This window comes from Loxodonta africana, chromosome 6 (assembly GCF_030014295.1).
Source record: "Loxodonta africana isolate mLoxAfr1 chromosome 6, mLoxAfr1.hap2, whole genome shotgun sequence".
Classification (NCBI taxonomy): Eukaryota; Metazoa; Chordata; class Mammalia; order Proboscidea; family Elephantidae; genus Loxodonta; species Loxodonta africana.
The window spans coordinates 68,769,305-68,795,264 of NC_087347.1; the positions used below are offsets into that span (position 1 = coordinate 68,769,305).

Genomic DNA, 25,960 nt, shown 5'->3' on the forward strand with positions numbered 1-25,960 from the left:
GAGCCCTGGTGACACAGTGGTTAAGAGCTATGTTGCTAACCGAAAGGTCGGCAGTTTGAATCCACCAGCTGCTCCTTGGAAGCCCTACGGGGCAGTTCCCCTCCGTCCTGTATGGTCGCTATGAGTCGGAATCCACTGAAGGGCAACAGGTTTTGTTTTGTTTTGTTTTTAAGTGAAAGAAGTCAATCTGTAAAAGCTACATACTGTATGATTCCAATTATATGACATTCTGGAAAAGGCAAAACTATGAAGACAGTAAAAAGATTAGTGGTGTCCTGGGGTTCAGGAGGAGGAAGGGATGGATAGGTGGAACACAGAGTGTTTTAAAGGCAGTGACACTGTTCTGGATGATAATTAGTGGCAGACACGTGACATTGTGCATTTGTCAAAACCCATAGAACTGTACCACATAGAGAGTAACCCTAATGTAACCATGGACTTCAGTTAATAATAATGTATCAATATTGATTTGTCAGCTCTAACAAGTGTATCACATTAATAATAAGAGAAACTGTGCAGTGGCGAGAGGGGACGTATGGAAATTTTCTGTACCATGATTTTCTTATAAATCTAAAAATTCTCTAAAAAATAAGCTTCTCCTTTTACTTTATTCACCATCTTCTTCTCCCTCATCGTTCGTAAACAAAGTCCCCTTACTGCCTTCCCCTTCATTCTCTTTAGAATGTTAACTCTTAGACAATTCAAAAAGTATATCATTGGATCAACTATTCCAAGTCAATTTTTTTTTTTTTTAAACACAATCTGTAGCGTATGTCTCTGTGTATCTGTTGGAAGCAGTTTTCTTAGATGAGGGCACAACATTGTTAGGAAAAGCCACAGTTTAGCCAAAAGTGTATGCTTTAGAAACCCTGGTGGCGTATTGGTTAAGAGCTATATGGCTGCTAACCAAAAAGGGCGGCAGTTCAAATCCACCAGGCGCTCCTTGAAAACTCTATGGGGCAGTTCTACTCTGTCCTATAGAGTCGGAAGTGACTCCACAGCAACGGGTTTTGTTTTTTTTAATATGCTTTGGTGTGAACTGATAAGATTCATTTATGATTCTGATTCTTTTTTAAAAAAGCCTCGCCTATTATCTTTACTTAATTTGCACAGGAACAAGATTGCAGTGAACCAAACTATACCTCTGGAAGCAGTAATTTTCTCTGGAGTCTTTAGAAAACTCCAACTCTTTTATTTTTATTTTTAATATTCTATTCCTAAACTGCTCTGAAAATGTTTCATTATGTGATGATACCTTGTTTCCAAATTACTCTACTGCAAAAGTCTGTTTAGCTTTTGAATTACAACGATCTTAGAGCACCCCCAGTTCCAAATCAGTGAGACCTGAATCGGTGAAACTTTGCCCTCTAGTTAACACCTGAGGTCAGAAGGCTGCTAGAGCCCAACTCTCAGGATCTGCACAAAGAAAGCAGATGCTGACTGATGGGGGGAAACCTTCTCTGATCCTTTCATTTGACTGACAGTGGTATGGTTTTTCAAGCTATTCTGTCTTCCAGGAGTGAAATTCATGAAGGGGATGGTACCAGGCCCCTCACTGAGAATCTTACATAGACCTCCTGTGTTCTTTAATGTACGATTGTACCAGACCAGCGCAGATCATGGGGCTTGATGGCCTTTCTCTGTGGTTTGCAAATTTGAAAAGGTCGGGTACCTGCTGTCTTTCTTTGGTACATTGATGGAAGGCCCCAGTGCTCAGATTTTGTGCTTATTAGTGATACTTTTCAAGAAGCCTTAGTGGCACAGTGGTTAAAGCACTCAGCTGCTAACTGAATGATCAGCAGTCTGAACCCACCACCTGTTCCAAGGGAGAAAGACCCGGCAGTCTGCTTGCATAAAGATTTACAGCCTTGGAAACCCTACAAGGCAGTTCTACCCTGTCCTAGAGGGTGCCTGTGAGTCGGAATCGACAGCAACTAGTTAGTGATACTTTTCATGAGTTTCCTGGGCTAAAATGGCTTTTTCACACTGTTTAATGATTTTCAGTTTAGCTCCCTCTCTGAATGGGACGTTGTAAAGATTAATTAGCCAATGTTCATAAAGTGCTTTCAAGCTGAAAGGTGCTGCACAAGGGTGTAGAGACTCATTAGTTTCTTAGTCATTAAGTTTTTTTAGACCTTTTGGCATTCAGCAAGTACATGGTGAGGGCTGAACTAGCATAATTTTTTGGGGGGCGGGGGGCAAACTTCAGAAAAAGCAGAATGGAATATACCTTGTGTGTGTGTGTTTAAGACATTTGTTACACTGATACTGAAAAAATAATACAAAAATATTTTGGTTTTCATTATATTCTACTTCCACATGGCTTCAGCTTCTTAGTCCCTCCTCTCAAAATATATTTGCCTGCTTCTCCTGAACATTTATTTGGAAACTTTGTAGATCGTATTGCCACATTGGGCTTTCATGGTGGAGTTGAATCTGGGATCCAGACTGCCACTGAATGACATAAGGCAGAGAGTTTCCTTTGTAAATAAAAATCCTTTCTCTGTGTGCCATGAGTCATAAAGTTATAATATTGTCTCTATCTGCAGTGATCTTTAATCAATATATAAGTTAGAGTCTTATATGATTCGGTTAAGTCCTGATTGAGTCTGGAAAATTACAAATTGGCCTGAAGGGATTTGTTAAAACAGTTGAATGAATTTTCCGAAAGAAAATGTTATTACAAATGTGTCAGGTGCAAAGTTTGCTCCTCACTGTAGGTGAAATAAGCAAATATCTTTATGACAATGATTACCCTTGAATCCAATCATACCATCAGAGGCTGAGTACTGGATCAAGTTGTTTTGTCCTTTCTTGAACAGCTAAGCTATGTAGTCATTGTGGAATGGTATAAAGAACAGCCCTCAATACTCCCTCTGTAGGGATGGTATTATGGATTGAATTGTGTCACCACAAAATATGTGTTGTAAATCCTAACCACTATACCTGTGGTTATAATTCCATTCAGGAATGGGTTTTCTTTGCTATGTTAATGAGTGTAGAATGTGTCTTAAGTCAATCTCTTTTGAGATATAAAACAATCGAGTGGGCAAACAGAGACGGGGGAAGAGAGATGCCATGCCACATGAAGATGACCCAGAAGCAGAAGCTCAAGAGACGAGGACCTTCCACCAGAGCCGACAGAGAAAGCCTTCCCCTAGAGCTGGAACCCTGAATTTGGCCTTCTATCTAGCCTCCCAAATTGTGAAAAAATAAATTTCTGTTTGTTAAAGCCGCCCATTTGTGGCATTTTCTGATATAGCAGCACTAGATAACTAAGACAGGTGGTTAAGGACACTGTCCATTAAAGTATATTATACATCATCTTTATGAGGACGCCTGGAAAAGTTTCCTCTCAGGTCCCAGATAAGGAAAAGCTGTGCCTCTTCTGAACCCATTTGGATTTATTTATTAATATTATTAGTCTTGTAACAGGAGCATTCTTCTCTTTGCTTTGGCTGCTAGGAAGCAGAGACAAGTGTGTTATCTATTTTAAGAAACTGTACAGTGCTCTTGTAAGGTATGGAGATGGTGCCAGGAGAGCACAGAGAAGGGAATCACTAACTCTCAGTCACTTTAGTGAGTTCTGTCTTGTCAGTGCCTCCATCACATCTTCTTCACACTTGCATTTGAGCTTTTACCCAGTTTTCTTCCCATCTGGTATGCCCTACTCTCTTGTCTCATTTCACTCACTTAAAAAAAATAATAATAATAATTTTTTTTTTTTTACCATTATGACTCAACTCAAATTAATTATTTGAAGCCTTTCCCAGATACTCAATAATTTTATTCCTCCCATGATTTTTATGGCCTAGAGCCACATTTTTAATTATATCTCTTTTGTTAGCTTTCCTTCCTTCTTCTTTTCATGGTTTCAAAGCATTTTCTGGAGTAACACACCATATGTCAGGCACTGGCTAAACGCTACAGGATTAAAAAGTTCATTATTACAAAATATCTATGATATGTTAAGGGAAATGACATGTGCATCGGTAGATTTATATAATGAAGAATGTGGGCTGAGTCATGCAAAGTCAGTGAAGGGAATAATTATACATGGGGTATCAGAGAATGTATAAGTGCAGTTCAACTAGTCCTATAAACTAGATAAGGATTCCATTTCTGAGAATATGGCAGAGTAGATGTCCTGAACAACTCTAAGCAAAAACTACCAGAAATGCTGAATAAAGTTTTTGTTTTGTTGTTTGTTTTTTAATCTTAAAATAAGGGAACTCTTAGAGGCCAAAAATGAAATCAGAAAAACAGAAAGGTAAGCAAGTTTTGAAGTTGTCAGCTTCCCTAGGGGCCTCGATCAACCACTAGGGACCTTGAACTGCTTTCATTTTGCTGGCTACATTGGGACATGAGGGATAGAAGGTAAAGTATAAGACCCACCCAGGGTGGATAGCCTGAAAGGACATGCCCACATCAAGTTAGGACCTTAAAAACTATACCTCAGTGAAAGTGTAAACTGAAAAATATTACTACCCCACATGTGGTGACAGTAAAGAAACTTGATTAATACTAGGTGAAAGACAAACCTCTCAGAATACAAAACTACATTGTGTGGGTTTAGTACCATCATGCGGGTATAGTCTGAAGAAATTCAAGCTAATAATTTATTATAACATGCTTTTAATCAAAAGCACTCATGGCAAAAATCTGTCTTGGAGGAAGTACCCAACATGCTTCTCAGAAACAAGGATGGCGAGACTTCGTCTCACATACTTTGGACATGTTGCCAGGAGTAATCAGTCCCTGGAGAAGGACATCATGCTTGGTAAAGTAGAGGGTCAGTGAAAAAGAGGAAGACCCTCAATGAGGTGGATTGACATAGTGGTCGCAACAAAGGGCTCAAGCATAACAATTGTGAGTGTGGTGCAGGACTGGGCAGTATTTCATTCTGTGGTACATAGGGTCGCTATGAGTCAGAACAAACATGACAGCACCTGACAACAACAGCACACATGGCAATAAACAGAACAAATAATCTCTGGAGCATTGCATTTTCAACTCTGGCCTCAAAAACTTCTCACTGGCAAAATTCCATCAAACATGAGCCCACAATTAAAAATTTACCAAGTAAACAAAAAAACAAAAGATTGTGATCAAGAGCCAATTTCAGGCCTGCCAAATCTTTAGCTAATGGAATTATCAAATTAATACTATAGAGAAATAAATAAATGAGAGTATAAAAATATGAGAAATGAAAAGAAATAATAAAAATAGCAAATCAAATTGCAAGAACCAAATAGAACTTTATAAATAAAAAATGTACCTGTTGACATCGAGTCAATTCCGACTCATAGCAACCCTATAGGACAGAGTAGAACTGCCCCATACAGTTTCCAAGGAGTGCCTGGTAGAATCGAACTGCCAACCTTTTGGTTAGCAGCCGTAGCTCTTAACCACTACGCCACAAAAATTGTAAGATATATTAAATAGCAGAATTAACCCAATGCTAAAACCAGGAGCCAGAAGACAGATGTGAAGAAATTGTCTAGAATTCAGCACAGGGAGACAAATATATTGAAAATATAAAAGAGCAGTAAAAATGTTAAATTTAGATTTTGTTAAGTATAGGTAAAAATGTTAAATTTAGATAGGTAAAAATGTTAAACTTAGATTTTGTTAAGTAAAAACAAAATTTCTAATTTAATTACTAAAATAGAAGAAATAGAATCTATTAGAGTTTGGAATAAATGGAATAAGAAAATCAATAGCATTTGGTTCAATTAAAAAAAAAGGGAGTAAAGAAATTTTAACACTGATTTTAGTCATTGTTTCTGGGCCCTTCGCCTTGCAATTACAGGCGCTGAAAATGATTGTAAACATGTTTTCTAATGATCACTTAAAAAACCCATACATACTAAGTTGCTATGTTGTAGAGTTTATAAATATACAGGACAAATGAACAAGAACGATAGTCTTAATGTTATGTGAATGAGTGTTTATGGCTTGGGATAAAATGTTCAGTAATAGCATCATACACAGATGTCACAAAAAGCACTGTCTCTCTTAACGTAGGTAACAGTGGAGGTGATTATTCTGTAAACTGTGTTATTTGATTTCAACAGTAATTCTGGTAGTAGACACTGATACAAAGATACATCTGAAATGTTTAAATTATTCAAAGGAATGTGAATGTAAAAGAAGCAATATTTCTAAATTAATATATTATTTTATTTTATATGATTTAAAAAGCCCTGATGGTGCAATGGCGAAATCGCTGAGCTACTAACTGAGAGGTTGGAGGTTCAAATCCACATAGCAGCTCTGCAGGAGCAAAGACTTGGTGACCTGCTGCTATAAAGATTACAGCCTAGGAAACCCTATGGGGCAGTTCTACTCTGTTGTACAGGGTCGCTATGAGTTGGAATTAACTCGATGGCCTACAACAACAACAAAAATACATGTAACCAAAATGATAAATTAAATATAATGAATCAAAAAATGGCCAATAAAATTTTGATAAACAGAAGTGGGGATGGGGAGCATGGAGGAAAAGAATTGCAGGTGATACAGATGCTAGAGATATAGTAAAATATAGGTTTTTTTTTTGAGGAGTAGGCTCAGGGAGTCATCTAGTTTAGCTGGAGATAAGAGTGTACATACTTGGAGATACAGCTAGGGCCAAATCTTTCACGGGCTTCAATGCCTTTTAATGCCAAGTTAAGAAGTTTGAACTTTAGTCTATATTCTCTGTAAAACTATTGAAGGAGTTTGAGCTACTCATCTCGTGAATATAATTAAAACTAGGTGGTAAATTTGACAGCAGTGATGGTATTATGTAATTTATTGTTCATACTGCATTGGTAACACAGTGCCAGACATGGGAAAGCAGTCAGGTAATTTGTTAAATTGAGCTGATCTGTACATTCCGAGTACAGTGGGTGGGATGTTGAGTTTTGTCATTTACTTTTGTTAGGGTACTGCTATAGAAGCCTAAACTTGATGAATTAGAATATACAAAATAAGACAGCACGAGTCCCTTGCCATTCCAAATGCCAGGTTAATGTTCCATAATTGGTTTAAATTAGCAGAGTTTTGTTGTTTTCCATTTCCACTGAAGAATAAGAATTGGAGCAACATTGAGATATGACGGTTTTTTTACATTTATGAGAGAAAATTTCATGAAAGTGACATTTGTTAAACATTTAAAATAGAGGGAGATTATGGGGTTGCTTTTCCTGAAGGCCATGACAAGTAAATACCACTCATCTGTCAGGAGTGAATTGAGGGGTGCTGTCTCAGACACAGTGGGGTAGGTTAAAGAACTAACCAAGCTAATCTGATTTATGTGCTTTCCTGACAGTACATAATGTTGTTCACAAAAAATAGCTTATACTATTTGGAACAAGTATTTGCAAATTGGAAAATTTTAGACTAAAAACTAGGCTTAGCATAAATAAGATTGGATGAGGATTAGGAGATTTTCCATTGACTGACAGTGTGACCTTGGGCTGTTCCTAGCCTCTTAGGACCCGCAAGTGTTCCCACTGGGCCTAAGAGTGGTACTCTTTAGGCAATGTAGCTAACAGAGCCTGGTTCCCAGTCCCTGAATCCCTCTTTACCACCTAGCTAGAACTACACCACAGGATCCTCACCTGTAGGCTCTCCTTTGCCAAAGCCCCTACTTAGGATGAATTCTGTGACTCTAAGAATGTTGTGCCCCACGTTTAATACCTGGGCTTCTTTAGCCTCATTCCTGAGCATTGCTACTCAACCCACCTCGTATGCCAGCCCCAGTCTAGATCTCTGACTGCTCACTGGGTTGGCTTTTCCTTTTTCATGCTATTCCCAACCTCTTTCTCTCACTCCATACCAAGAGTGTAACTGATCGTTGAACCCCACCTAGAGGCTCAGGTCTTGCTACCTACTGACAGGCTCTCCTAAAGCCAGTTTCTTCTCTGCTTGAACATTGCTGCTCCCCTGGTCTCCACAACTACTCTCTAACAACCATCAGAGTGGCCTGTTATCTGTCCAGTAGTTTTCTTAAATCAACTGCCAGACAGATCGCCACCTGAGGTCTGTTGCCCTGTTATCTCTGGAAACAGGCTACGTCCATTATAGCACACCTTCTTTCTGCTTCAGCAGTTATATTTACCTCTCTTGTGACTGACTGCTTATGTACTGAAAGAATCTCATTCCAGTCCCAGCAGTCTGCTTTATTGTGTTACAGTTAACTGGGCATACATACAAATGATATGAAGGATAAATATTACCTTGGGACATAGCAACATGTAGAAGTAAAGAAAGTGAGTTCTAGGGTCAAACTGCTTGAGTTTAGAATCCAGTTTGACCACTAATGGTTAGGTGACCTTTTCAAGAACTGTGAAAGGTCTGAGATTTTATTCTGCGTGCAAGCTAATTAGTTATCCTGTCGCAGTTTCATGGATGCTGGCAAAAGACACAAGACTTTTGGATCAGAGACAAAGGACAGTTTATTATTCATAGCCATAGCAGTAGTCAGAATATGAGCATTTGTACTAGTTCCCACAGGGCAATACATAGAGGGCCAGATGATATCTACACACAGTGGGACAGTGGATTGCATAACAGAAGAGGAACCTTATTGTAGAGAACACAAATATTTCATAGTAATCCTGCCTGACCTCTGCCCCAGAAGGTGATGCTATCTAAATTATACTGGATAGTAAGCAGTTCTGCCCTTTGCCCTGAAAAGAAACACTATCTGTATCTTCCAAAGCTGTTCAAACAAACATCCTTGAAAAGAGATCCAGTGCCTCAGTTTGCAAGGCATGTAGAAACATGAAAGACCCATGGAGAATTAGCTCCCAACAACTTTGGGTAAGTTCTTAAAGCCTTAGTTTTCTCATCTGAAAAATGAAATTAATGGCATATACCAGATATAGTGGAGCCCTAATGGCACAGTGGTTAAGAGCTCAGCTGCTAACCAAAAGGTCAGCAGTCTGAATCTGTCCGCCACTCCTTCGAAACCATATGGGGCAGTCTACTCTGTTCTGTAGGATCGCTATGGGTTGGAATCAACTCGATGGCAATGGGTACTATATATAGGTGTGGGGACCAAATGATATGGTACATATAAAATGCTTAAAAAAAAAAAACCAAACCCACTGCCATTGAGTCGATTCCGACTCATAGCGACCCTATAGGACAGAGCAGAACTGCCCTGTAGAGTTTCCAAGGAGCACCTGGTGGGTTCAAACTGCCGAGCTTTTGGTTAGCAGCCGTAGCACTTAGCCACTACGCCACCAGGGTTTCCATAAAATGCTTAGGTACATATAAAATGCTTAGCATCATACCTGAAAGGTATCAAGGACTTCGTCATCGCTAGTATTACTACTATACATCATTGTTTCTTGAATAAGATGCCAGGATGTTTATTGAATTCTTTGTTTTCATCAGCAAATAGAATGTTGTGGCTCACTGATGTTTCTAATTATTTGAGTCACTAAATATTAATATTAAAAAGGACCAGAAAGATTACCTAGTAAAAATTGTCATTTTACAGATAAGAAAATAGGTTCAGAGAGATTAGGTGACTTGTTGAATTTCACACAGAAAAGTCATAAACAGGACAGAGAACATCTGATTTAAAATTCAAAATATTTTTAATTATACACATTGCCCCAAGACTCAATAAATATTGGCATTACAAATGAATTGAAGCAAGACTATAATGTATTAGAAAACATTTTACATGTTCATTTGGCCACCCTTGCTTGACTTACAAACCACCTTAAAATTGGCCAGAAAAAGTGGTGGAGAGTTGAAATATGTAACCCTGATCTCCTCCTTTTCTCTACCTCCATCATAACCACGCTGTCCTTGGCACAGAAAAAACAGAAAATTGAAAGGAAAGTGCCTTCTGTGTGTGTAGGTGATGTTGAAAATGGGCCCATTCTGGCTAAAAGCAGAGAAATTCTGGCAGAATATCTGGCAGCTTTATGTCAATAGCTTTATGCCAGCTTATCAACAAGCTTCCTAAGGCATGAGGGGGAGTAGTGGGGAAGAGAGGGAGAGGGTGACAGAAAGAACATCTAGTTCTAGAAGGCAATGTGTTGTAAGGAATTAGCATCAGTAGCAGAATAAGATGACCTGGATTCCTGTGTGAACTTGGGCAAGTTACTGAGTTTCCACCTATCTAAAACATATATAACGTTCTTCCGTGAGGAACTGATGTGAGATTCAAATGAGAAAACTAAGGGAGAGTGTATGGCACATAGTATATCTTATAAAATATTAATTTACTTTGAATCAATTCAGTGAAAGCATCAACCCTGAAAAGATTTGTAAAAATCAAGTAATTAATTCCTGCACCTTTTCTTAACATTGATTCCACTGTTTATCTCTCTTCTTTAAGAGAAAGGCCATGCCTTTTGGCTCTATAGCACTCTGTGGTGCTTTCAGGGATCCTGGGTCAGAGTTGAGCATGCCCAGGTAGCCAAGCAAGATTTTAAAAAGAAGGAAATGATAGGGAAAGTGAATTGTCCTTCATCTTTTGTCCAACCCAATGTAAGGGAATGTGAATTGTCCTGCATCTTTCGTTCACCTCGAGTCTTCTGCAAAATCACCCCCCTTCCAGGTAAATCTGTTCTGGGTGTCCTAGGGGTGTCTCACACATGCTCCTGAGCAGGTGGACTCTGGGTATTATCCCTTACACACGGTGAGCACTGCACTGCCCGCTGCTGGGCCCAGCAGGAACTGCTCTGTTTTGTCTTCACAAGGCACCAAAGTATGTGTGTGTGAGTCAGGGGGGATAAGGTGGGGGGAGAGAGACAGAGATAGATTGTGATATGAAACATACCCTTTTTCTTCTGCTTCAGAGAAGCCCTGAAGCAATGTCACTTGTTTCTTCTATGTTATGAAGACTTCAGGGAAATAATTCTTTCGATTTTTACTTGGAGCATTCTATTTTTCTGGAATCAGAGATTCTGAAGATGAATTTGAGTGAGAGTGCTAGGCAGTTACTGAAAATTCCTAGACCCATCTGATGAGAAAGAATTTGTTAAGGGTTAGGCCCTTCAAACCTAGTTATTTCTTCCCATGGGAATTCTCTCTTAAAGGCTCCCCAAGTTTTCTTCAAACCAGCTTTTATAGAACCATTTTTGTTTATGGGTATGGAAAATTTGGCAAAGTGTATCAGTGATGGTCGTACATAACTGATATAACTGATCTCTCTGAAGTGTATACATGAAAAATGTTGAACTGGCAAATGTTGTGTCATCTATAATTTTCAACAATAAAAAAATAAGATGATTTAGACCCAGCTCCCGTATCAGAGCTCTCATAGTTTGTTGCCTTACTCTATGTCTTGGTAGATAGAGAATGTCTCCAGTTAAAGCTTGATTTAGACCATATCATAATTAACTCTGAAAAAATATCCCTTCTGAAGTTAAGATATTATAAATGACTCTGTGCTTAATCCTAGGGTTAAAAGGAAACTATTACAATCAGAAATATGCAGGAAGTGTGGAGTTTGGTTCAGCAACATTTTAAGGTTCTTAATCTTCTCTTTGTCCAGGTTATGCAGATGTACCTTCCTTTTTGTGGAATTGCCATATCCAATGCTCAACTCTTTGCTGCCTCAAGGAAAGAATATGAAAGAAGCAGGGTGAGTAGAGAGAAATATTGTGACAACCCTCACAGCTTTCTGTCTTTCTAGTTTCTGTGAGTCATTATGCCTTTTAAAAACAGCAGATGATCTTGAAATAGTCCAGGAATTTTTTTTTTAATTTGTATAATCCTAGTCTATGATTGAAGATACCTCTTAATGAATATGCCCAAATGGAAATGGATATAAATTCTCTGTAGTTGTGTGAGGGAAAAAGTGCCAGCTTCTTTTAAAAAGGAAATTAATTTCAAATCTATATTGTAAGGCAGCAGATATATCCTTGGTTATTTGTTGCTTTGAAACAATAATACAACTTTGTGATCTTTTGCAATTTAGTTCCTTTAAGAACTAAGGTACGATACAAACCTTATTTCATCATCCTTTGCAAATTTTGTGTTTAAATTGAAAGTTTTTCAGGAATAGCATCACAAGATACCTGGTACAATAAAGTAAACACTATTTTATAGGATTATAAAGAAACATGTTCAGAGGGATGATCTTCTATACCTTCATCTTTATAGAGCTAAATAGTTAAAAAAAAAAAATAGCTAACAAAAAAGTTAACTTATTGAAGAGAGATTAAATTTTACCAGGCTTGATCTACTTTTAAATATAAGGAAATTACTTGCACAATTTAGGAATAAAATTAATAAGATGTTAGAAAAGGTTTGAAACTCAGTTAATCTGTTAACCAAATTGATTAAAAATTTCATTTGCTAAGCATTTTGATTCATGATTATTTTACAGGAAACAGATGAATACAATTGACTACTATAGCCATCTTCCTTAGCAGGGTATACCACACTTTTTCTCTCATCTTGATCTTCCTTTCATCTCCAGCACCTTGTCTTTCCATTCACCTCCTCTCATTTGGCCTTCCAGTAATATAGTCCTCAATTTCTAGAAAACGATCTGTTTGTTTCACTTTCTCATGCCTTTAACCACATCTCTCCCTTTGTCTTCAATGCCCTCATGTTCACCTTTACCCTCCCAGTGCCATCTACCTTGCATAACTCTTCAGGATGCAGCTCAGCCTTCTAGTTAATCTTCCCTTCTCTTATTTTTTTCCCTTGTATTTACTGCCTTGTTCTATTGTGGATACTTATCACACTATATTATAATATTTATTTATGGCCCTCCTCTCCAACTACATTTTGAACTCCTTAAAGGAAGCTTCATGCATTATTAATCTTTGCATCCTCAGTGGATGGAAGTATTCGTTCAACAAATATTTATTGGGTGCTACTATTTAGACACTGTCCATCCAAAGCCCCTGCCCTGATGGAGCTTACTTTTCTAATGGGAACATAGGTAAAAGCCATATATACTAATAAAAAATAATATATTATCAAAAACTGAGAAAACCAGACCTGTTGCCACTGAGTTGATTCCAACTCATAGTGACTCTAGAGGAAAAAGTAGAACTGCCTCATAGGGTTTCCAAGGAGTGGCTGGTGAATTTGAACTGCTGACCGTTTGGTTAGCAGCTGAGCTCTTAGCCATTGCCCCACCAGGCTCCAGTATATTATCAGGTAGTGATAAATAGTATAAAAAAAATAAAGTGAGTAAAGGGGTTAGAGACTGGTTGCTAAAGGGTAGGTTGGGAGAATGCTTATTTTAGATGTTGATCAAAAGATCTCTATAAAGAGGTGGGATTTGAGCAGAGACCTGAATGAAACTGGAGCAAATCCACACAAACGCATGGGGAAAGCATTCTAGGTAGTGGAAACATCAAGTGCAAAGGCCCTAGAGACAGGAGAATGCTTGGCCAATGTCTATAGAAAGCAGAGAAAGAGGGCAAGAATGAAAGGCAATGAGATGGGATAGGTGAGTCAAGGGTCAGATGGTAAAGAGATCTATGGACATGGCAAGGACTTTAGCTTTTATTCTGAGTATAATGGAAAGCCACTAGAAGATTTTAAGCAGGTAGTCTGGTTTACTTTAAAAGAGGTCACTGTGGCTTCTGTGGAGATGATAACCTGGCTGGGGAGGGGGAGAGAAGACTGAAAGCGGGAAAAGTGGTAGGAGAGTATGTTAATACAGGCAATAATTAATGTGACTGGGACTAGGGCAGTGTTATGGATTGAATTGCTTCACCCCAAAATATGTGTTGTAAATCCTAACCTCTATGACTGTGGTTGACAGCAATAGGTTTGGTTTGGTTTTTATGCCTGTGGTTATACATAATCCTATTTGGAAATGGGTTGTCTTTGTTATGTAAATGATGCAGGATTTGTTGGACGTGTTTTGAGTTAATCTCTTACACAATATAAAAGAAACAGATTATGCAAGCAGAGATAGGGAAAGAGAGATGCTAAGGCACATGAAGATTGCCCAGGAGTAGAAGCTCAAAGAGACAAGGACCTTTTTCCAGAGCCTACAGAGAGAAAAAGCATTCCTCTAGAGCTGGCACCCTGAATTTGGACTTCTAGCCTCCTAAGCGGTGAGAAAAATGACCCCAAGTGTTGCAGACAATCATCTTTCAGTTAGCAGCCAAGAGCATTAACCATTTGCACCTTTTAGGAAATCCCATTAACATATAGGTGGCCCAAACCAAAACCAAACCCATTGCCATCAAGTTGATTTCGACTCATAGCGACCTTATAGGACAGAGTAGAACTGCCCCATAGAGTTTCTAAGGAGCCCTTGGCAGATTCAAGCTGCTGACCTTTTGGTTAGCAGCCATAGCACTTAACCACTACACCACCAGGGTTTCCCATAGGTGGCCCAGATAAACTAATCTGGGGGAGGATGTAGACAAAGGAAGAGGTCCAAGGATGAGCCCGGAAGCAAAAGAAAGGCAATAGAGGAAGGAGGGAAAAAATTGGGATGTTTGTGTTCTCAAAGGCACATGAAGAAACCTTTTCAAGAAGCAGGGGGTGTTCAACTGTGTAAAATGCTCCCAGTGTCGAATTGAATGTAATCCTAGATTTTCTTCTCCTTTTCTCCTGTTCTGGAGCTAGTGGGCATTGTTATTTGTAAAACTTTCATCACTTGTTAGTAAAGCAGTGATTTTTAATTAGAAACAATAAAATTACTATAATGTGATTTGTCTGTACAAGATGCAAGCCACAATTAGTTTTTCCTCTGAGATAAATGTTCTGTGTGTAGATCCCAAAGGCTCTATCCACGGAGTCACAACAAATTGAAAAGTTAAATAATCGTTCAGTAATATGCACACAATATGATCAATCTGAAGAAAAAGTCTGGATAATTAAGGGAATTATGTTTATCTCCTTAATAACAGGCAATTTGGTTCATAATTATTCAGATAATTGCCTCATTTTTAATGTTATATTTGAACTTGACATTATTGAGCATTGTCCTTTTACAATGATCTCCTGTCCAAATGCAAGACAGTCAAGACACACTCAAAACTTTTCTCACCCCATTAGTATTTCTCTTTGTTTTGGGGATCATAGAGCAATCTGTGACCTTTAGTCCATTCTCAGAATCTTTCTTTAGAGATAGCACTGCCCAGGACATTTGGTCGTTTTTTAATTGCTCATTAAGCTAGGCTTATATCATGGATCCTTTAACTCGTTCAAATGCTTTTCTACCTGAATAGACTCAGAGAAGAAATTTCACTTGTTTCAAATGTTTTCAAGACAAATTAAATTCATTACCAACTTTGAAAATCAGTCACATCTTAGGGATAATGATTAACACCTTTTTTTTTTACCTGAATAGATGTGAATTTGAAAACTCATGAAATCTCTTGTGAGAGGTAACCTGAGGTTGCACATCTTAATAAATTCTATTGAATAAGCATCCTCTGGCCAGCTCACTGGCTGTGTAATTTTCTGACTGTACTCTGATAGAAGCATAATAACTAGCACCTCTTCATGGCCCAGTATTCTCAAATCTCTGGAATTACGCATGTCATAAAAAATTCCAAACAAATACTATTTTAATGCAAAAATTATAAGCTAACTTGGTTGGATAAAGTGACAGATTATTATAATTGAATTTTTAAATGAGTACACAGATTTCAAGTTAGAATTTAAGTTTTTTAAAAATTCACGCGCTTTTCATTTGTTGTTTTAACAAATTTTAATGCTGTTTTCCTTCCCCGAGATATATAGTAGTATGTAAATGTTCTCCTAGACTGGTTGGAATGCAGCAGTACTTCTTCTTGTGTGGAGGGATTAGTGATGGTTTTATATATTTTTTTGAAGGCTCTGAACCTTAATTAGCATTCACCTCTATAATTCTTTCAGAGTTCTGTGAGAGATGTATATTAGTGAAAATAAGTCTTAAATATGAATAAGAAGCTATTTATTCCTGATGGTAAGGAAGAACTGCTTTGTAATTTCTGAAATAAATGTGCTTTGGAGGGAAATCAGATGTTTGTTATTTATAAAATGTTCGGTTTTACCTAGTCACCTTGCAGAAAAACTAAGGTAGGAAGGGGAAAAAGCTTATAGCTGGTGAATATGTGAATCTTGCTGTATGGACTGACACTATTATCAAGTTGTATTTTGCAGTTCAAGAGTGTGTTATAAAACAAAGTGATGGGAATATGTCATGAAATCATAAATGCTTTACAAAATTAGCCACAAAAAGCTAAATGGAATTTTTAGCAAAGAAAGAGAAACAAAACCAACAACCTTTTTTTTGAGTCCTATATCTGCCTAAATAGGTCCATTTCATCTTTCTAGGCTTTACTAGAGGTGGTTAATGATCTCTTTGAAGAACAGACTGACCTGGAGAAAATCGTCAAGAAAATAATGCATCGGGCCCAGACTCTGTTGAAATGTGAACGCTGTTCTGTTTTACTCTTAGAGGACATTGAGTCACCAGTAAGTGATCTTTCTTTTATTTTTCATACAGATTTAATGACTATGTAAATGTAATAAAGTTAGTTTACTTGTAATTTAGCTTGTGAAATTTCAACTTGATTTACTGACGTGGCTTGAATTATGTCCCCCCAAAATATGTGTATCAGTTCGGCTAGGTCGTGATTCCCAGTATTGTGTGATTGTCCACCATTTTGTTATCTGATGTGATTTTCCTATGTGTTGTAAATCCTATCTCTATGATGTTATGAGGTGGAATTTGTGGCAGTCACATTAATGAGGCAGGACTCAATCTACAAGATTGGATTGTGTCTTGAGCCAATCTCTTTTGAGATAGAAAAGAGAGAAGTGAGCAGAAAGACATGGGAACCTCATACCACCAAGAAAGCAGTACCGGGAGCAGAGCGCATCCTTTGGACCTGAGGTTCCTGTGCGGAGAAGCTCCTAGACCAAGGGAAGATTAATAAGAAGGACCTTCCTCCAGAGCTGACAGAGAAAGCCTTACCCTGGAGCTGGTGTCCTGAATTTGGACTTCTAGCTTACTAGGCTGTGAGAGAATAAATTTCTGTTTGTTAAAGCCATCCCCTAGTGGTATTTCTGTTATAGCAGCACGAGATGACTAAGACAATTACTCTCTTTGTGACTCTGTTGTTGTTAGGTGCTGTCGTTAGCTTGGGACTCACAAGCAAAGCCCACAGGAGAGAAAAGAAAGGTTATGATCTTTGTTTTTTCTTTTCTTGGATGAATACTGCTAATCGTTCGAACTGGAAGCCAAGGATCAGACTGTTATAGTTAATGACTGAAAACAGGAAGAGTAAATCTATCTTCTTGTTGTTAGATACTGTTTAGTCAATTTTCAATTCATGGTGAACCTATATGACATGGTAGAACTGCCCCATAGGGTTTTCTAGGCTGTAATCTTTATGGGGGCAGATTTCCAGGTGTTTCTCCCGTGGAACCTCTGAGTGGTTTTGAACTGTGAACCCTTTAGTTAGCAGCCAAGCACTTAATCATTGTGCCACCAGGGCTCCTCTTCATGACTGTGGTCTTGAAACTATGTGTTCTAATAACTTCTCCTAGTAAGCTTCTAGTAATTATATCTTTAAAAGCTAATCTACAAGGCAATTATTAGGGAGACAACTTTTTATAAAATTAGAATTTTTATTTTCTTTGAATGTTTTGTTTAAATGCTTTGCTGTCACCTTAGAAACATAGACTCATAAGCTGAAGAGGACCTTAGAGATCTAGTCTAGCCCTGTGTATTTACAGATGACAAAACTAAGGGATTAAATGGTTTGTCCAGTCTCACACAGATAAACTCATGTCTCTCTTTTTGCAATCTACAACTATATTTACCCATCAAGGGGAAGACCCTCAGCATTTATAGCACTGAACTTAAATCCAGACAACACTGTACAGCCCTCTTAAGAGGATTCTGCCCTAGAGAAGCAGTGCCCTTAGCTCTTGGAGCCCAGTCAAAATTTGCCTGAGCTGTGTGCACTGACCAGCCTCATCAGGGCCGCTCTCTGCAGCAGGGGTTTGTCTAATTGCTTCTGAAAGTGCAGCTTCTAGTTTCTTTCACTGCTGCTTTGAGGTCTATGGGTACTTGTACAAAGCAAGCTAATCAGGTAAAGGGAGGTTCCTTTGGACTTCTGCTTAGGGGTTCCTGTTTCTCCAAAGGGAAGAGTCAAGCTAGTTCAGGGCCTCAGGCCTACTCAGCTTGGTGACTTGTGGTTGGCTTTTAGGTTCTGTTAAGCATCTTTGGCTCTTTGAGGGAAATCTGCTGAGTAGATACACAATAATATTGAAAATAATGATCATCATCAATCTAACTTCTTGAAGGTTAAATATCTAACCCTTAAAAAAAAAAAAAAACCCCTTTAGTATCTTTGTAGTGAATTCTCTTCAAAGATCAGGAATTGTCTAGCAATTAAGAACTGTTTTAATGCCTCAAAAACAATGATATTTTACTGTACTTTACTTAAAAAACTTAGAAAAGATTATTGCCCTTTCCTTTAGGTTTGTTTTCCTCAAAGAATAAGAAACTAAGGGTATAAATTTTGGAGATTTAATAATAAATATTGTAAAACTTATAACATTGAGTTTTAAAATAAAGTCTATGTGTGTTTAAAATGTTTAGGAATTTCCCCCAGGTTTTTGCAGAGTTTGGAGTTATTTCTGTTTCCGAGAGGTTCAGCAGATGTGGTTCACACAAACTATAGACTTACAAGTCTGTGATTTTATAAAACTCAGGTGAACCTTGAGAGAACATATACACACATACCAATAGCCCATATTTAGGGAGGGCTTTTTTTCCAGACACTGGGTGAGTCACTTGAGTTTATTTAATCCTCACCACATCCTTATGAGGTAGGTATTGTTATCATCATCATTTTTTAAGTCAGGAAATAATATTTAAGAGAGACTGAGTGACTTATCAAAGTCACCCTCACCGGCTGGCCCTAAAGCCCTGAAAGGAATGGGAAGGGGTGGGGAATGCTTATGGATCCCTGCAGGCTATGTGGCTGCAGAGAAGCCCTCCCTAAGCAAGGTCAGGAGGGGGCAGCTGTTGGGGCTTTAGCTGCCAGGAGCCCCTGAGCCACTCCCAGGTCTCTGTGGGGAAAGTGGCTGGGAGGCCAGGCTGGAATCTGGACAGGGCAAACACTTTGTTTGCTAGTTCATTTGCATGCTAAAGAGAAAGTAACTTAAATCAGCCAAGGGTGGCCATCCTTGGTAATTCTCCATTCAGGACTAGCTTATGTGTGGTCTAGCTCTTTGGCAAATCAAACATTAAAGAAGACATGATAGAAGATGGAATATAAAAGGTGGGGAGGGGGGAGATGGAGGGAATAGTAGGGACACTGATATCTTCAAGGTATAATAAAGAAAGTAAGGGTGGTGTCAAAAAACACCATCTATAGTAGACAGTGTATTAATACAGTGGCTTCAACAAGCAGGCTGAAAGACTTCTACTATTGTGAGGATGGCTCAGGACAGGGCATCCTGTGTACACAGGGTTGCTATGAGTTGGATAAAACTTGATGGCACCTAACAACATCAATAGAGTAGATGTTACAAGTAATAAAGATGTTAGTCTATTGCTGAAAGTTAAAACAGCCTTTTTATTATCACAACTGAGCATTCTTAACTGTAATGGTGGGGCTAGATCAGAAAGTTCTGGACCACTTGTCATCATTTCTTCTCTCTGCCTCCCTGCCCCAAATGAGGATAAACCAAAAGACCAAACCCACTGCCTTTGAGTTGATTTTGACTCATACCGACCCTACAGGACAGAGTAGAACTGCTCCATAGGGTTTCCAAGGCTGTAATCTTTTTTTTTTTTTTTAATAATTTTTATTGTGCTTTAAGTGAACGTTTACAAATCAAGTCAGTCTGTCACATATAAGCTTATATACACCTTACTCCGTACTCCCACTTACTCTCCCCCTAATGAGTCAGCCGTTCCGGTCTCTCCTTTCGTGACAATTTTGCCAGTTTCTAACCATCTCTACCCTCCCATCTCCCCTCCAGACAGGAGATGCCAACACAGTCTCAAGTGTCCACCTGATACAAGTAGCTCACTCTTCATCAACATCTCTCTCCAACCCATTGTCCAGTCCCTTCCATGTCTGATGAGTTGTCTTCGGGAATGGATCCTGTCCTGGGCCAACAGAAGGTTTGGGGACCATGACCGCCGGGATTCCTCTAGTCTCAGTCAGACCATTAAGTCTGGTCTTTTTATGAGAATTTGGGGTCTGCATCCCACTGCTCTCCTGCTCCCTCAGGGGTTCTCTGTTGTGCTCCCTGTCAGGGCAGTCATCGATTGTGGCCGGGCACCAACTAGTTCTTCTGGTCTCAGGATGATGTAAGTCTCTGGTTCATGTGGCCCTTTCTGTCTCTTGGGCTCATAGTTGTCATGTGACCTTGGTGTTCTTCATTCTCCTTTGATCCAGGTGGGTTGAGACCAATTGATGCATCTTAGATGGCTGCTTGTTAGCATTTAAGACCCCAGATGCCACGTTTCAAAGTCAGATGCAGAATGTTTTCATAATAGTATTATTTTCCCAATTGACTTGGAAGTCCCCTTAAGCCATAGTCCCCAAACCCCTACCCTTGCTTTGCTGACCTTTGAAGCATTCAGTTTACCCGGAAACTTCTTTGCTTTTGGTCCAGTCCATTTGAGCTGACCTTCTGTGTATTGAGTATTGTCCTTCCCTTCACCTAAAGTAGTTCTTATCTACTAACTAATCAGTAAAAAACCCTCTCCCACCCTCCTTCCCTCCCCTCCTCGTAACCACAAAAGTATGTGTTCTTCTCAGTTTATACTATTTCTCAAGATCTTATAATAGTGGTGTTATACAATATTTGTCCCTTTGCCTCTGACTAATTTCGCTCAGCATAATGCTTTCCAGGTTCCTCCATGTTATGAAATGTTTCAGAGATTCGTCACTGTTCTTTATCGATGCGTAGTATTCCATTGTGTGAATATACCACAATTTATTTAACCATTCATCTGTTGATGGACATCTTGGTTGCTTCCAGCTTTTTGCTATTGTAAACAGTGCTGCAATAAACATGGGTGTGCATATATCTGTTTGTGTGAAGGCTCTTATTTCTCTAGGCTGTATTCCGAGGAGTGGGATTTCTGGGTTGTATGGTAGTTCTATTTCTAACTGTTTAAGATAACGCCAGATAGATTTCCAAAGTGGTTGTACCATTTTACATTCCCACCAGCAGTGTATAAGAGTTCCAATCTCTCCGCAGCCTCTCCAACATTTATTATTTTGTGTTTTTTGGATTAATGCCAGCCTTGTTGGAGTGAGATGGAATCTCATCATGGTTTTAATTTGCATTTCTCTAATGACTAATGATCGAGAGCATTTTCTCATGTATCTGTTAGCTGCCTGAATATCTTCTTTAGTGAAGTGTGTGTTCATATCCTTTGCCCACTTCTTGATTGGGTTGTTTGTCTTTTTGTGGTTGAGTTTTGACAGAATCATATAAATTTTAGAGATCAGGCGCTGGTCGGAGATGTCATAGCTGAAAATTCTTTCCCAGTCTGTCGGTGGTCTTTTTACTCTTTTGGTGAAGTCTTTAGATGAGCATAGGTGTTTGATTTTTAGGAGCTCCCAGTTATCTGGTTTCTCTTCATCATTTTTGATAATGTTTTGTATTCTGTTTATGCCTTTTATTAGGGCTCCTAAGGTTGTCCCTATTTTTTCTTCCATGATCTTTATCGTTTTAGTCTTTATGTTTACGTCTTTGATCCACTCGAAGTTAGTTTTTGTGCATGGTGTGAGGTATGGGTCCTGTTTCATTTTTTTGCAAATGGATATCCAGTTCTGCAAGCACCATTTGTTAAAAAGACTATCTTTTCCCCAATTAACTGACACTGGGCCTTTGTCAAATATCAGCTGCTCATATGTGGATGGATTTATATCTGGGTTCTCAATTCTGTTCCACTGGTCTATGTGTCTGTTGTTGTACCAGTACCGGGCTGTTTTGACTACTGTGGCTGTATAATAGATTCTGAAATCAGGTAAGGTGAGGCCTCCCACTTTCTTCTTCTTTTTCAGTAATGCTTTGCTTATCCGAGGCTTCTTTCCCTTCCATGTGAAGTTGGTGATTTGTTTCTCTATCACCTTAAAAAATGACACTGGAATTTGGATCGGAAGTGCATTGTATGTATAGATGGCTTTTGGTAGAATAGACATTTTTACTATGTTAAGTCTTCCTATCCATGAGCAAGGTATGTTTTTCCACTTAAGTATGTCCTTTTTAATTTCTTGTAGTAGAGCTTTGTAGTTTTCTTTGTATAGGTCTTTTACATCCTTGGTAAGATTTATTCCTAAGTATTTTATCTTCTTGGGGGCTACTGTGAATGGTATTGATTTGGTTATTTCCTCTTCGATGTTCTTTTTGTTGATGTAGAGGAATCCAAGTGATTTTTGTATGTTTATCTTATAACCTGAGACTCTGCCAAACTCTTCTATTAGTTTCAGTAGTTTTCTGGAGGATTCCTTAGGGTTTTCTGTGTATAAGATCATGTCATCTACAAATAGAGATAATTTTACTTCCTCTTTCCCAATCCGGATGCCCTTTATTTCTTTGTCTAGCCTAATTGCTCTGGCTAGGACTTCTAGCACAATGTTGAATAAGAGCGGTGATAAAGGGCATCCTTGTCTGGTTCCCGTTCTCAATGGAAATGCTTTCAGGTTCTCTCCATTTAGAGTGATGCTGGCTGTTGCCTTTGCATAGATGCCCTTTATTATATTGAGGAATTTTCCTTCAATTCCTATTTTGGTGAGAGTTTTTATCATAAATGGGTGTTGGACTTTGTCAAATGCCTTTTCTGCATCAATTGATAAGATCATGTGGTTTTTGTCTTTTGTTTTATTAATATGGTGGATTACATTAATGGTTTTTCTAATATTAAACCAGCCTTGCATACCTGGTATAAATCCCACTTGGTCGTGGTGAATTATTTTTTTGATATGTTGTTGAATTCTATTGGCTAGAATTTTGTTGAGGATGTTTGCATCTATGTTCATGAGGGATATAGGTCTGTAATTTTCTTTTTTTGTGATGTCTTTACCTGGTTTTGGTATCAGGGAGATCGTGGCTTCATAGAATGAGTTGGGTAGTATTCCGTCATTTTCTATGCTTTCAAGTACCTTTAGTAGTAGTGGTGTTAACTCTTCTCTGAAAGTTTGGTAGAACTCTGCCGTGAAGCCGTCTGGGCCAGGGCTTTTTTTTTGTTGGAAGTTTTTTGATTACCGTTTCAACCTCTTTTTTTGTTATGGGTCTATTTAGTTGTTCTACTTCTGAATGTGTTAGTTTAGGTAGGTAGTGTTTTTCCAGGAATTCATCCATTTCTTCTAGGTTTGCAAATTTGTTAGAGTACAATTTTTCGTAATAATCTGATATGATTCTTTTAATTTCAGTTGGGTCTGTTGTGATGTGGCCCTTCTCGTTTCTTATTCGGGTTATTTGTTTCCTTTCCTGTATTTCTTTAGTCAGTCTGGCCAATGGTTTATCAATTTTGTTAATTTTTTCAAAGAACCAGCTTTTGGCTTTGTTAATTCTTTCAATTGTTTTTCTGTTCTCTAATTCATTTAGTTCAGCTCCAATTTTTATTATTTGTTTTCTTCTGGTGCCTGATGGATTCTTTTGTTGCTCACTTTCTATTTGTTCAAGTTGTAGGGACAGTTCTCTGATTTTGGCTCTTTCTTCTTTTTGTATGTGTGCATTTATCGATATAAATTGGCCTCTGAGCACAGCTTTTGCTGTGTCCCAGAGGTTTTGATAGGAAGTATTTTCATTCTCGTTGCATTCTAGGAATTTCCTTATTCCCTCCTTGATGTCTTCTATAACCCAGTCTTTTTTCAGGAGGGTATTGGTCAGTTTCCAAGTATTTCATTTCTTTTCCCTTGTTTTTTGTTATTAATTTCTAGTTTTATTGCCTTGTGGTCTGAGAAGAAGTTTTGTAATATTTTGATGTTTTGGACTCTGCAAAGGTTTGTTTTATGACCTAATATGTGGTCTATTCTAGAGAATGTTCCATGTGCGCTAGAAAAAAAAGTATACTTTGCAGCAGTTGGGTGGAGAGTTCTGTATAAGTCAATGAGGTCAAGTTGGTTGATTGTTGTAATTACGTCTTCCGTGTCTCTATTGAGCTTCTTACTGGATGTCCTGTCCTTCTCCGAAAGTGGTGTGTTGAAGTCTCCTACTATAATTGTGGAGGTGTCTATCTCACTTTTCAGTTCTGTTAAAATTTGATTTATGTATCGTGCAGCCCTGTCATTGGGTGCATAAGTATTTAATATGGTTATATCTTCCTGATTAATTGTCCCTTTTATCATTATGTAGTGTCCTTCTTTATCCTTTGTGGTGGATTTAAGTTTAAAGTCTATTTTGTCCGAAATTAATATTGCTACTCCTCTTCTTTTTTGCTTATTGTTTGCTTGATATATATTTTTCCATCCTTTGAGTTTTAGTTTGTGTCTCTAAGTCTAAGGTGTGTCTCCTGTAGGCAGCATACAGACGGATCATGTTTCTTTATCCAGTCCGAGACTCTCTGTCTCTTTATTGGTGCATTTAGTCCATTTACATTCAGCGTAATTATAGATAAATAAGTGTTTAGTGTTGTCATTTTGATGCCTTTTTATGTGTGTTGTTGACAATTTCTTTTTTCCACTAACTTTTTTGTGCTGAGACGTTTTTCTTTGTAAATTGTGAGATCCTCATTTTCATAGTATTTGACATTATGTTTGTTGAGTCGTTATGTTTTTCTTGGCTTTTATTTTGAGTTATGGAGTTGTTATACCTCTTTGTGGTTACCTTAATATTTACCCCTATTTTTCTAAGTAAAAACCTAACTTGTATTGTTCTATATCGTCTTGTATCCCTCTCCATATGGCAGTTCAATGCCACCTGTATTTAGTCCCTCTTTTTGATTATTGTGATCTTTTACATATTGACTTCAATGATTCCCTGTTATAAGCTTTTTTTTTTTTTTAATCTTAATTTGTTTTTGTGATTTCCCTATTTGAGTTGATATCAGAATGTTCTGTTTTGTGACCTTGTGTTGTGCTGGTATCTGATATTACTGGTTTTCTGACCAAACAATTTCCTTTAGTATTTCTTGTAGCTTTGGTTTGGTTTTTGCAAATTCTCTAAGCTTGTGTTTATCTGCAAATACCTTAATTTCGCCTTCATATTTCAGAGAGAGTTTTGCTGGATATATGATCCTTGGCTGGCAGTTTTTCTCCTTCAGCGCTCTGTATATGTCATCCCATTGCCTTCTCGCCTGCATGGTTTCTGCTGAGTAGTCTGAACTTATTGATTCTCCCTTGAAGGAGACCTTTCTTTTCTCCCTGGCTGCTTTTAAAATTTTCTCTTTATCTTTGGTTTTGGCAAGTTTGATGATAATATGTCTTGGTGTTTTTCTTTTTGGATCAATCTTAAATGGGGTTCGATGAGCATCTTGGATAGATATCCTTTTGTCTTTCATGATGTCAGGGAAGTTTTCTGTCAGCAGATCTTCAAGTATTTTCTCTGTGTTTTCTGTCCTCCCTCCCTGTTCTGGGACTCCAATCACACGCAAGTTATCCTTCTTGATAGAGTCCCACATGATTCTTAGGGTTTCTTCATTTTTTTAAATTCTTTTATCTGATTTTTTTTCAGCTATGTTGGTGTTAATTCCCTGGTCCTCCAGATTTCCTAGTCTGCATTCTAATTGCTCGAGTCTGCTCCTCTGACTTCCTATTGCGTTGTCTAATTCTGTAATTTTATTGTTAATCTTTTGGATTTCTACATGCTGCCTCTCTATGGATTCTTGCAACTTATTAATTTTTCCACTATGTTCTTGAATAATCTTTTTGAGTTCTTCAACTGTTTTATCGGTGTGTTCCTTGGCTTTTTCTGCAGTTTGCCTTATTTCATTTCTGACGTCATCCCTGATGTCTTGAAGCATTCTGTAAATTAGTTTTTTATATTCTGTATCTGATAATTCCAGGATTGTATCTTCATTTGGGAAAGATTTTGATTCTTTTGTTTGGGG

The 25,960-nt window shown here is 38.2% G+C and overlaps 1 protein-coding gene across 1 annotated transcript in view; it reads left to right on the top strand.

The window, feature by feature from the left end:
* The window catches only part of PDE11A (phosphodiesterase 11A), a 453,992-nt gene that overhangs the window by 164,494 nt on the left and 263,538 nt on the right, over window positions 1–25,960 (top strand). Inside the window, exons 3-4 of the mRNA XM_003405971.4 lie at window positions 11,510–11,599; window positions 16,261–16,401. Of these exons, the coding sequence (XP_003406019.1) occupies window positions 11,510–11,599; window positions 16,261–16,401 (231 nt within the window). The remainder of the gene's footprint in view (window positions 1–11,509; window positions 11,600–16,260; window positions 16,402–25,960) is intronic.